The 13,214-nt window shown below is 36.8% G+C and overlaps 2 protein-coding genes across 6 annotated transcripts; one reads left to right on the plus strand and one right to left on the minus strand.

Moving 5' to 3' along the window:
• Window positions 1-393: 393 nt before the first annotated feature.
• On the plus strand, window positions 394-5,524 carry LOC112203763 (actin cytoskeleton-regulatory complex protein pan1). The gene is made up of 8 exons (XM_024344685.2): window positions 394-744; window positions 1,926-2,882; window positions 2,968-3,099; window positions 3,184-3,516; window positions 3,594-3,722; window positions 3,874-4,454; window positions 4,656-5,349; window positions 5,432-5,524. Exons 1-7 carry the CDS (start codon window positions 730-732, stop codon window positions 5,263-5,265), a joined length of 2,757 nt encoding a protein of 918 aa, XP_024200453.1. The 5' UTR covers window positions 394-729; the 3' UTR covers window positions 5,266-5,349; window positions 5,432-5,524.
• A 305-nt stretch (window positions 5,525-5,829) lies between these two features.
• On the minus strand, window positions 5,830-12,055 carry LOC112167976. 5 transcript variants are annotated; one of them, XM_040506841.1, is made up of 6 exons: window positions 11,959-12,055; window positions 11,790-11,858; window positions 11,669-11,719; window positions 11,011-11,079; window positions 7,635-10,881; window positions 5,830-7,292 (listed from the first exon to the last, which is right to left on the minus strand). In XM_040506841.1, the coding sequence occupies exons 5-6, from the start codon at window positions 8,878-8,880 to the stop codon at window positions 6,241-6,243; spliced, it is 2,298 nt and encodes a 765-aa protein (XP_040362775.1). In that variant the 5' UTR covers window positions 8,881-10,881; window positions 11,011-11,079; window positions 11,669-11,719; window positions 11,790-11,858; window positions 11,959-12,055; the 3' UTR covers window positions 5,830-6,240. The 5 variants fall into 5 exon arrangements, with proteins under 5 accessions (XP_040362775.1, XP_040362779.1, XP_040362778.1 ...); XM_040506845.1 differs by having other exon boundaries at window positions 7,635-8,773; window positions 9,316-11,079; XM_040506844.1 differs by lacking the exon at window positions 11,669-11,719.
• Between the last annotated feature and the right edge of the window lie 1,159 nt (window positions 12,056-13,214).

Here is a 13,214-nt window from a genome sequence, read left to right on the forward strand (position 1 = left end):
AATCGACCTTCGCCTCTTATTCTAATCTGAATCGCGCCGGCGACGACGATGCGCTCACCATTCACGAAGACGACGGCGACGATCTGATGGGCTTCGTGACCGTGAATTCCGGTCAGTACCGCTTTTCTAATTTCGAGTTTCTTGGGGTTTTCGCTTAATTATCTGAGTATTGTAAGATTAGTTATTTCTTGGAAATGAATCGAAGTTAATTTGACAATTTACTGGCACCGACTTGAGAAAATTTTCTGGATTCCTTTCAGTTAGGGTTTAAAGATTTCTGGTCTAATTGTTGTTTTCATAGTTGACGCTAGTTTCAGTTGGTTCTTGGATGTGGAAATCACTATGGCTAATTATACAATTGACTGACATAACCTTGAAAATTTTCAGAAAACGTTAAGGATTGTGCCGTTTGAAGCAGTAGCACTCAGTTTGGAGTGTGGGGAAGCAGTAGCACTCAGTTTGTAGTGTGGGGAAGCAGTAGCACTCAATTTGGAGTGTTGGGAAGCAGTAGCACTCAGGGGAAGCAGTAGCACTCAGTTTGGAGTGTGGGGAAGCAGTAGCACTCAGTTTGGAGTGTGGGGAAGCAGTAGCACTCAGTTTGGAGTGTTGGGAAGCAGTAGCACTCAGGGGAAGCAGTAGCACTCAGTCAGAAACCCTAAAATCTCTGACGGATCCAAAACGCACTGCAAGAGATCCGAAGCAGTAGCACTCTGCTTGAATCTGGCTCCAATGGAGGTTGATAAGGTAAGCTCTTACTCAAATTTTGCTGCCTTAATTTATGTGTCTTCGAAAGTAGCAGTAGAATCGATTGAAATCAGTTCTTGAAATAATGGATTATAAAGAATCAAAGCTTTAGTACAAACTAGTCACAGGATTTTGCTTCAGTTTTTGTAATATTGTTTCATTGGGCTGCCGTTGATTTGTTGTCCTTGGATGTTTAATTTCTGCAGTGCATTATTGCTACTGTGCTACTGTGTTAAATTGAAGTTTGTTTCTGCAGTGCATTATGGCTATGTGCTACTGTGTTAAATTGAAGTTTGTTTCTGCTGTTCATTATTGCTATGTGCTACTGTGTTAAATTGAAGTTTGTTTCTGCAGTGCGTTATTGCTATGTGCTACTGTGTTTATTTGAAGTTTGTTTCTGCAGTGCATTATTGCTATGTGCTACTGTGTTTATTTGAAGTTTATTTCTGCAGTGCGTTATTGCTATGTGCTACTGTGTTAAATTGAAGTTTGTTTCTGCTGTTCCTTATTGCTATGTGCTACTGTGTTTATTTGAAGTTTGTTTCTGCAGTGCATTATTGCTATGTGCTACTGTGTTTATTTGAAGTTTATTTCTGCAGTGCGTTATTGCTATGTGCTACTGTGTTAAATTGAAGTTTGTTTCTGCTGTTCATTATTGCTATGTGCTACTGTGTTAAATTGAAGTTTGTTTCTGCTGTTCCTTATTGCTATGTGCTACTGTGTTAAATTGAAGTTTGTTTCTGCTGTTCATTATTGCTATGTGCTACTGTGTTTATTTGAAGTTTCTTTCTGCTGTTCATTATTGCTATGTGCTACTGTGTTAAATTGAAGTTTGTTTCTGCAGTGCATTATTGCTATGTGCTACTGTGTTTATTTGAAGTTTATTTCTGCAGTGCGTTATTGCTATGTGCTACTGTGTTTATTTGAAGTTTGTTTCTGCTGTTCATTATTGCTATGTGCTACTGTGTTCAATTGAAGTTTGTTTCTGCTGTTCATTATTGCTATGTGCTACTGTGTTTATTTGAAGTTTATTTCTGCTGTTTATTATTGCTATGTGCTACTGTGTTCAATTGAAGTTTGTTTCTGCAGTTTATTTTATGTGCTACTGTGTGCAGTTTCTTGTATTTGTGAAATTTATTTGAAGGTTTTGGTTTATAATTCAAATTGGCTACTCTGTGTAGGTGCAAAAGGGTGATGATACAAGGAATAATCACACAAAACCAGTGAGAAGAAAAGCTCTGGCATGTAGGATAAAGTTTCCAAGCACTAGAGTAAAGAGACAAAAGCATAAAGAAGTGGAACAAGATAGGGAAGAAGAGGAGGATGAAGAAAATGAGGAAGCTGAGGATGAAAAAGACAAAGAAGAACAAGAAGGGGTAGAACCGGATAATGAAGAAGAGGAGGAAGAAGAAAAGAATGATGGAGCAAGGAACAGTGGCAAAGACCAGAAACAATCATATTGCCAATACAGGTGCAATATGATTGCCTTCCATGATGTGCTTCATAAAGTGTATGAGCAGCTCAATCGTGAAGAAAAGATGAGATTGAAAGCTGAGTTGAAGAAGACGCCATTTTGGAACTTGATTGAAGCTTATGACAAGGGATTGATGACTAAGAACACAACTGCAAAATCAGATCGAGAGATGCATAGGTTAGTGCAATGCTACAAGCCGGCTTTGAAGAAATTTAAGTTTGGAAACAAGTTGGCAGAAATAAGTGTATCGGATGTGCACTACATTTTGGGTTTGCCAAACCAAAAATCAGCTCTCACGGTGCCAAACCCAATAGATGATCCTAAGAAGCCGACTGATCATCCTCTTGTTCAAAGGTTCTTTGCAAATGACCGAAGGATAAAAAAAGCAAGAATCATGAGCTGTATTGATGAGCAGTTAAGGGAAAAAGCTCCTGGGTGGATAGAGAACATGACAAAGTTGCTGCTACTGCATCTGTTCATCACACTACTGTTTGCAAGCTCGGGGTCTACCTTAGGATGGAGCTTTGTGAAATGCATCACTGATATTGAGACAATGAGGAGATATAACTGGGCAAGAGCTGTTAGAGACTATTTGTTATTGTGTTTGCAAGCTGCCACAATGGGAAAAGCAAGGCAAATCAGTGGCTGTGTAGCATTAATCCCGGTAAGTCACTACTGCTACTGCTACTCCTATTGCTACTGTATAGTTAAATTATGTGTTACTTATATCTGTTTTGTTTTTGTTATAGTATTGGATATGCGAGAGGAGTACTATGCTTGTTGAAATTAAAGGCAGAGAAGCAATGACTCCAGGGTGCGTCAAGTGGAGTCTCCCTCAATTCACAAAAGAATTGCAGAAAATGCAAGTTGATGACATAGAGGTGATGGATACGCTACTGTCTGCTACTATATATGGTTATGATACTGTGCAATATACTACTAACTTGAAAAATATTTTATTGCAGATTGATAATGCAGTTGCCGACAACAATAGAAGCAAACATGGCAAGGAAAACAGTGACGATGACTTTGAGAACCCTCCATCAAAGCATGCTGCTACTGCACAGGCAAAGGGGCAGAAAAGACAAAGAGAAGAAAAGAAGGCCACAGTAGCTGCCAAAAAACCAGCCAAAAAGCGGGTGGCCGAAAAGAGAGCAAAAAGTAAAGAAAATAAGATCTCGAATGAGGGTGCTACTGCACCAGCTGAAAAGGAAAAACGTAGAAATGAAGAAGAGACAGCTGATAATGAATCAGAAGGTTTCGAAGATGAACATGAAGACATGACATTAAGAGATTGGGTAACTACAATGAAAAATTACATTTATAGCAGCTACGTGTACATTTTTACTAAAATCATCTTTGCTTTGTTTTTTAGGTGGATATGAACAGCATGAATTTTGCGAAAAAGATTGACGAGAATAAAGGAGAGGAAGGAATGCAAACAAAAACCACAAGTGGAGTAAATGTCAATGACATGGATTTGGGTGCAACTGAGGAAGAAGAGGTAAATAAATTTATGTTTCTCGGTTTATGCAGATTTCTTTTGGTCTACTTCACTTTGGATCTTTACCTTGTTTTGATGTAATTTGATTGGTAATAATGTGATACTGCATTATTTTCTAATTTTTTTGAATTATCATTTTCTTTTGGTTAAGGATGCTGCGGATGGTATTAGAGATGACTTTAGCTTTGACACTGGATTTGGGGGGCAGGAAAATGAAACAAACTTTGTCGATCAGGATCGGGATGGAACTGAAGGAGCAGAACCAGATCAAATGCAAAGGAATGAAAAAGCTGCTACTGAGGTCGATCATGATCGGCATGGAACTGACGGAGGAGAACCAGATCAAATGGAAAGGAATGAAAAAGCTGCTACTGAGGTCGATCAGGATCGGGATGGAACTGAAGGAGGAGAACCAGATCGAATGGAAAGGAATGAAAGAGCTGCCACTGAGGCTGATGATGTTGAAAGGAATAGAAAAGCTGCTACTGAGGCTGATGATGTTGAAAGGAACAGAAAAGCTGCTACTGAGGCCGATGCAAATTTTATGGATCAAACCCTGAAAAGTATTATAGAAGAGATTGTGAATGAAGCTGCAAGGAAAGAAAAAGCTGCTACTGAGGCCAATGAAGCTGCAAGGAAAGAAAAAGCTGCTACTGAGGCTGGTGCAAATATTGCTGATCAAATCTTGCACAACATTGTAGAAGAGATTGTGAATGAAGAGTACAAGAGCAGGTATGATTTGCATTTATATGGTATGATTGTGAATGAACAGATTTGTATGTATCTCTATTATTTTATTTTTAAGCTTATTTTTTTGTTTTACACCGTGTGCATTTATATTGATTCATGTTGTGTGGATTGCAATGCTGGTTGTTTTGATGTTGGAATATAGAAAGTTCATAATTGGGTGAGGTTGTATGCTACTGTGTGCAGGAATGATCCAGTTTGGTTCGATGAATGGGAAGCCTTGTTGCAAAGTGAGTACGATGAATTTGGCTATCCAAGCACTGATGAAGAGCAGATCAATACAGTGGAGCATTGGCAAGATGTAGCAATGCTGAAACAAGATATGGCGGGAAGTGCTATCGAGAGCTGCAAAAGGAAGCAAGCTTATATAGAGAGATTGTGGGATGAAAAAGAAGAAGTGTCAAAAAAATACAAAAAGTTGAAGACAAAGTTGAAGAAGAAGCAAGAAGAGCTTAGAAAATGGAGAAACAAATGCAAACAACTAATGATGATAGTGCAAAGGGTAGAAAAAGATGAAGAGGCCAATGAAGATGTTGCTGCTACTGCTGCTCCTGCTGCTCCTCCTGCTGCTGCTGCTCCTGCTGCTGTTCCCGCTCATGCTACTGCTCCTGCTACTGTTCCTTCTCATTCTACTGCTCCTGCTGCTGTTCCTGCTCATGCTACTGCTCCATCAAATGAACCAAGGACACGATCAGCGATAAAGAGAATCAAAGAAAGAACCGATCGGAAAGAGAAGCAACTAGAAGGTTTTGAGGTGCAGAAACCATCGAAGAAACAGAGGAAGAAGAGCAATTAAAGGACTTAACAAACATATTAGTAGTCTATTTTGGTGCACCAATCGTATGGGATTCGGTGTTAAGTCAGTCATCCAAATTAGTATATATTTGTAGATTTGGTGTTGGTATATATTTGTATATATTTTCATTTTTTGTGTATAATCGTATGGGATTCGGTGTTAGTATATATTTTCATGTGCAGAAGATAGGGATATGTTTGTAGATTTGCTATTGCCTATCATTTTTTGATCTTTCAACAAGTAGGATGGGAAGGGGATCAAACCTTAAAAGGTTGAAATTGATTCAGATTTTCTAAGCCAAACCAAAATTTAATGTTAGGTTGGTGTGATATTTTCTTGGGGAATTGTAATGTTGGAAGGCATTTGATTGTGGTTTTCGGGTTTGGTGACCAAACATAAAATGAAAAAGATTGAATATACACGGAGGCAGAAGATCGAACATAAAACAAGGCAGCGTGCCGCTGCACCGCCAACAGGCCCTGCTACTACACAAACACTTCGCTACTACACCTGTTTAGGAGGGAACATAAACAAATCTGCTACTTCATTGCTGGAAACCAAAAATATCAATCACTGAAATTAAACTTTTTTCTGTAATTTGCTACAACGAAACAATGTCATATGCTACTGTTGAATAAGCTATTGCTTGAAAACGATCATCCATGACCATTTATCCCCATAATACTCAGTTCCTCATGACATAGAAACTTCTCAAAAACTCAAAAAATTAATCTGAGGCACTGCTACTATATAAAATTGCAGTGCGAACATATATGAATCAAAAAATTGCATGTCATATTGTTGAATCATGCCATCTGCTACTGTTGAATCAATCTGCTACTGCTGAATCATGTTATGTGCTATTGCTGAATCATGTCATATTGTTGAATCATGCCATCTGCTGCTACTGTTGAATCAATTTGCTACTGCTGAATCATGTCATGTGCTACTGTTACTGTTGAATGTGCTACTGTCTCAGATCGCCACATTGCATGACCTGCGATTGTGGTGGCCAAGTTGATCACACCGTGTGCATTTCACTGGTCTGGACTCTTCCCCAAACGACTTGATCCTCCTTGTCCGTGGTCTTCCGGGAGGTTTTCGAGTCTTGGGAGGCTGCAAAGCTGAATCACCAAAACTACTAGGATTGGGCTTATCAAGATCCGGGACTGGAAAAATAGGAAGATCATGAGCACTTCTATAGAATGAGGTCTTCCAGTAATCTTCAATGTAACGGTAAGGGATACGGTTCGCCTTCTGCATTACTTGAACTGCATGAGAACATGGGAAGCACCTAAACTGCCACCAAGCACAAGAACACTCCCTCTCAACCAAGTTCACCATGACATTGCTATCCTCTGTACAAACTTCAAAAATATCATTAGTAGACTGGCTAACTCTCCAATTTCTCCCTGTTTCTATCCTTTTCGACAACTTTTTCTCAAGCTTAGGACATAGCACACTCCTCCAAGTAGAAGATTGAACCTTCCTTTCACAAAAAATCTCCATAACTCTCACACGAATGCCTTCAAGCAACTGAGGCAGCGGCATGCATCTCTCATCCTTGACCATGTTGTTGAAGCTCTCTGCCAAAGAATTACTCATTTCGCCATATCTTTTAGCAGGGAAGCAAGCAATAGCATAGTTTTCGGGTGGCAAGTTAGCAAGAAAGGACTGACCCTGCCCACGACTTTGCTTCCTAAATTCTTCCAACTTTTCATTGAAGATATCTAAAGTCCTAGCATATGCAGCTTGTGTAAACAATCTCACAATGTGTTCCTTAAAAGTAGAACCATAGGAACTTGGATACCTGCCATTCAAATTGTCCTTTAGATGCTTGATACAGTAGGAGTGAGGCGCATTTGGAAACACCTCTTTCACACCATCCAAAAGACCAGCTCCACGGTCTGTCATGAATACAATAGTCCGGTAGTCGCTCGCCAAGATTATTGCCAAATGTTCAAGGAACCACCTCCAATTCTCTTTACTTTCAGCATCAACAATGGCAAAGGCAAATGGGAAAACATCTGGAAAACAAAAACAAAAACAAAAGCAAGAATAAATAAGACAAAAAAGGATCGAATATAAGAACTGCTACTGCTTTAAAATGCTACTGATACTGTTACTGCTACTGCTACTGCTATTGCCATTAAAGAAATTCAACTTGACAATAGGAAAGCATGCAAAACAAACTCACATCCGATCATCATGTGAAGATTACAAGAAAACACAATAAGGGCTGCTACTGCCAGGTTCTCATAAATTACACTAAAAATTCACATTTAATCAAAATTTACATATGCTGCTACTACATGGACAAAACAAAAAAAATCATAAAAGAAAACTCACTTTAGAAGAAGTTTGCATACCTTTGTTCCCTGTTTTAGCACAAGCACCCAATAGCATCCCCTTATACTTGTTTTTAATAAAAGTCCCATCAAGGAACAACATAGGTCGACAATATTTGAAGCCGTTTATGCAAGCCCCATAAGATATAAACAATCGACGAAAACGATTATCAAGAGAGTCAAGAATGCAATATGAACCGGGGTTAGTTCTCTTTAATGTGTCAATATACCAAGGCAATAGAGAATACCCAAATGCTTCACTACCATGTAACATCTTATTAGCAGCCTCTTTGCCCCTATATGCCATGTGATAAGGAATATCAAACCCATAATCATGCTTGAAATGCTTGACAATATCCTTGGGCTTAATTAAAGGATCGGATCTGACTTTATCAGCCATAATAGTGGAAATAACTTTGGATCCTAACCTCTTATGATTTTGATGCCGGACAACACCAACACAAAAATGATTATTCACCAACTTTATTATATGGAAATAACCACTAGCCTTGTTTAAGGAAGCATAAACATACCATTCACACCCATCGGAATCTTTCTTGGCACAAGTAGCACTAACACGGCACTTGTCATTCTTAACATAGTTAAACTCAAACCCCTTCTCAACTGCAAACTTGCACAACTTATCCCGAAATTCGACGGCACCACCAATGAAAACTTGACCAATCTTATATATATTGTCATTCCAATCACTAGACATATACTTCCTTTTAGACTTGTTGCTCACAAAATTTCCAATTATCATGTTGTTGTCATCCTCAAGGTTTGAATCATCACTACTAGCATGATCTTCATCAACAAGTTCAGGGATATTAACAATAGCAGTATCCACAGTAGCAGCAATTTCCTGTTTATCGACACACATCTTGGAACAAGCTCCAACATTAAGAACATGTATATCTATAAAGGGAAAATTTAGCAGTTGGAAGATATCCAACATGATCAAAATATCATCGTCACACTCTAAGTAGCAATTGGGGCAATCGTTAAGTGCATATCTAAAAACAAATTGACCATCCTTGAGGTTTCGAAACCTTGAGGAAATTTTGGCACACAAATTTTCATACGTGGTGCTTGATGACAACGGTAAAAGAATAGTCTCTGTCCCATATGTAAATCTTCCAAATGTTGACTTTGACATACTATAAAACACATGTAGAAAACTATTATTAATGTTATATACTGCTACTGCACAACCTGAAAGCCAAAATATTAGAACAGCTACTATGATAATAGTAAAACTAAACATCACATCAAACTCTGCTACTGCTCTACAAGATATCAAACCTCAAATATACAATAATCAACCACCTGCTACTGCTATTACACAAATTCAAACACAATTATAAACCATCAGACACTAAAATCACAATACTCCAATTATAAACCAACTCAGACCTCAAACTTCAGGATTGAATATCATAGCCTCGAAGTATATTCCCGTTCCAATTATAGGTAAAAAATCAACAGACAAATTCAAAATAGAAAAGTAAAAAGAAAAAAGAAGAATCAAATTCAACCTAAAACGAGTTCAATAATTCAAAACGAAACAAATTGAACCAAAACTAGAAGAAATTCACAAAAAATTGGATGAAACAGTAGATGATCAAAATCTTGGAAAGCATGAAATTGACACAGAAGCATGAATTTGAAGCAAGAAGACATGAAGAATCAAAAAACTTACATGGAAATTCGATCGCTTTCAATAGGAGAAGAGAAATTGGAAAGCTTCCATGGACGGGTTCTCTCACTGCGTTTCAAATTAAAGAAGAAGAAGAAGAAGCTGTCGCTGACGAAGGAGAAAGATAGAGAGAGAGAGAGAGACGGTCTCTGTAGCAGTAAGGGAATATATTCCCAAAAAAATAAGTTAAGGGCAAATAAGTAATTAACCTTATAACAGGTGGCAAGTGGAGATCAACTTGTCCTTATCTGTAAGATTTTGTCCTTGGATGTTTAATTTCATCTTTTAAGGATGTATCTGTCAAACAATATTCTGTCAATAACTTAGATGTAATTTGTTATAAATTATTTCTATCAAAAATCCTGCACATACAAAAGAACTCAAATCAGATGAAATAGATGAATCTTCTTAGACAGTTAGGAATTGGAATTCTCCAAATGAAAACAATAGAAATATTGGCTTCAATTCCTCAGTTTTCATGTCAATGACTTTTTATTTAGTAACAAATGCCGTTTGAAACTAAAATGTGCACTAAGGACTAAGTCAAGACAAATAGATATGCATTGCATATAAACATGAACTCATACATTTCCTGTTCTATTCTGCAGATTGTATAGATCTTTCCCATATTTCAAGCTCCTCTAGAAAATGAACGCTTTTAACGTACAACACTTACAAATGTACCGGAAACATGTTATGATGCTATAGGTATGATGTCAAGCAAAATTGTGTGCTACACATAGTACCAAAAAAATCGTATTCAGAATTATGGAAAGCATTGATGAAAATTTTAAATGTAGTACGTATATATGTGTAGTGAAGACCTATATTATAATGCTATAGGTGATTGACTTACCAAATCAACTTTCTGTGGGCTATCTATGGAGAATAATATTCACAGACCTACATCTCTCAAGCAGCGCAACAAAAGTAATGATATCATACAACATCATTCAATCAGCCATAAACATATCAAGCAGCTTTGCCTAGATCTTGAATTATATGACTAATAGGATAAATCCAAAAGTTATGTGAACAAAGAAACGGGGTAAGAGGTGAACTTAAAACGAAATGTGCATAGAATATTAAAAGGCAACGCACAACAAATTTATAAGATATACAAATGGTGTACCCAACAGGAACTTCAAGGCTGTCCAAAGCTAGCTTTGCCTAGATAAAGCAGTAAGAAATATAGAAGTTAAATATCAGCTATGGAAGCCAACTTAACACCAGAATAAAAAGGAAAAAAAAAAAGAATATATATCAAGCAGAATAAAGTAAAGAGAGGCAATCCACATGAAGACTAGAGCTGAATCTGAAGGAAATTTCTTTTATTGATAGGAAATCTCAGTCAGATTATTGGAACTACCAATAGCACCAACAACAACAGATAAGCAACAAAAACAAACTCAATCATACTATAAAAGGACTAGAAAATATAAATTGCACTGCTGAGGTCTCAGAACTGTACAGAAACCTCAGTGACAGGCAGACAGTAACTTAACCAGACCGGTCCATCATTGAAATCAACTTTGGGTGTTTGTCAGGGATAGACAAATTTTCACTATCCTGAAATCCAAGCCAATTACAATCCACGATATAAAAACCTGTAGTTAGTTCTTAAACTGAAAGTAATTGATCAGAAAAACACCTAGCGGTTCAAAATTACAGCCTACTTGGGAGAAGTCTAAACAGTACCTGTTCTAAAGCAAGATCCATAAACATAAGGGTATCATTGTTGGGGTTCTCTTCTCCAAGAGATGTCATCTATTTTGAGAGAGAAAGAGAGAGAGGCAACACATCAGAAAATAGCAAAACCAAAATAGACAATTGTCTGTAACGGTAGAATCAACTCAACTCATTCGAGTGAAATACTGCAAATGCATGTGCAAGATTTGTATCAAGCCTAATTTGCCACCAAACAAAATGAAAAATGTGCCCTTTTTTTCATGTGTGAACATATTAACAGAAAATAATAATTTGGCACTGATGTCTTCAATTAAAACTAAAGATTGGACAAAACAAGAGAAACCAGAAACTGATTGCCAGAATGAAAAGAGCAATGCCTCAAAACTTTTTTGATTGCATCAGAATACTTGTACCTACAAAAGCAAATTGATAAAAACCCCTTCAAAAGTATAAACACCCATTGAAAGACCCTGTTGATGAAACCAGAATTTGAACCACCTACAGCAAGCAATCTCAACTTACCCAGAACTTAAAATAAACTATCATTTAATTTTGTCAAAGACATAACTCCGTGGCAACCAAGAAAATAGTTCAGATTCAGAAAAGTTGAAGTTGATTACAGCTATATCCTGAATAAATACCAAACGGAAAAGGAAGAAGAACATACTTGCCGTGAAGAGTGAAGCGCCCAAAATCTACTTGAGCTATTTCCTTTAACCTAGAAAATTGATTGAATTAAGACGATTCACAGCAATAAATGTGATAGTTCAGGGTAGTCATCAACTTACACCCCAAAGTAGCCCACACACAAGGGAAATGCCTTGTCGAATCCAATGCAAGACATCTCCCAATTGATCCTACACGAAAAACACAAAGCAAAACTCAAATTTCGAACCAAAACAATCTAAGACCTTATATTTAACTTGGCGGCGAATTTGAAAGGAGACAAGTGGGCACCGGCGTTCTGGTGCTGCTGCGGCTGCTGGTACTGACTGTTGGCTTTCGCTTCTTTCATGCTTCCACCGGCAAACTTGGAGAGAGACGATTGAAGAAACGAAGTTGCGATTAAGCAATAATGACGAGTGTATTAGTTTTATGTGGTATTTAAAGTTTGTGGTTAATTCAATAGATTAAGATTTAAACGATAAAGAAAATAGGTAAAATTTTGACCATAACCATTTCTTTTTATCTTCTTATCATGAAAACATCCGACGGTCGATTTCGATAAAGTCTATTTCCTCCACATTGTTGCTCAAGGAAAGTATACTTACGATACAACTAATAAACAAGTTATACTACATTAGTAGACATATAAGGATTTTGTGCAATCCAAATAATCGAAATTGAAAATCGATAAATTTGACATTACTCATATATTTTTAGCGTAGCAACAAGTATTGTGTAAAAAAAAAAATTAACTTGATCTGCTGTCATTTCGAGTTTTCGACATCGAATGAAGCGGTCAACCACTTATAAACTTATACTTCCCTAACGGGAGCTGAACCACAAGGAGATAAACTTTCATAAATTTTTACATTAGTTGATATAGCTAATACCCATTAGACTGTGAGAGTTGACATATCGAAAAAAAATAAGTTGCGAATGAGCAGTTATGAGCATATTAGTTTTATATGATATTTAGCGTTTGTGGTTGACCTAGTAGATCGAGACCTAAATGACAATGAAAATGACTAAAATTTTAACCACAACCATTTCTTCTTGTCATGATAACAGATAACATCCAACGTCGATTTTGATAAAATCTATTTCCTCCACCTTTTTTGTTACAGAAGGTATATTTTTTTATGCAACTAATAAACAAGTTATGTCACATAATTAAGTAGGCACTAGCCCCTTAACATATGTTCTGCACATGTCAATTGACTTTTATTTAATTTTTTTTAATTAAAAAAGTTACAGTAATTTTTCTCTTGATTTGAGGAAGCTTCTTCTTTTTTCATGGGAGGTATTGCAATTTTTTCAAATATGACATAGTCTATTGACTATCTTATCGTTGTGTACAAATAATTTATTTATTAATATCTATATTATGTGAGGGCATATGTGGTAGTTCAAAAATTTAACCATTCTTCCAAGAATTGGCTTAATTATATAAGATAAGATATAAGATATAAGGATTTGTTGTGATCCAAAAAATCGAAACTAAAAATGGATAAATTTGACTCTACTCATCTATTTATAGCATATTATTA

The sequence above is a fragment of the Rosa chinensis genome, chromosome 5, assembly GCF_002994745.2.
Source record: "Rosa chinensis cultivar Old Blush chromosome 5, RchiOBHm-V2, whole genome shotgun sequence".
Classification (NCBI taxonomy): Eukaryota; Viridiplantae; Streptophyta; class Magnoliopsida; order Rosales; family Rosaceae; genus Rosa; species Rosa chinensis.

Bases quoted from the DNA above. Each gene is read 5' to 3' on its own strand.
- LOC112167976 (XM_040506844.1), bottom strand. From the start codon at position 8,880: ATGTTTAGTTTTACTATTATCATAGTAGCTGTTCTAATATTTTGGCTT. The intron at 7,293-7,634 runs GTATGCAAACTT...TTTGTTTTCCAG, and splicing joins TGCTAAAACAGGGAACAAAG to ATGTTTTCCCATTTGCCTTT.
- LOC112203763 (XM_024344685.2), top strand. The intron at 2,883-2,967 runs GTAAGTCACTAC...TTTTTGTTATAG, and splicing joins GCTGTGTAGCATTAATCCCG to TATTGGATATGCGAGAGGAG. The intron at 3,723-3,873 runs GTAAATAAATTT...CTTTTGGTTAAG, and splicing joins GTGCAACTGAGGAAGAAGAG to GATGCTGCGGATGGTATTAG.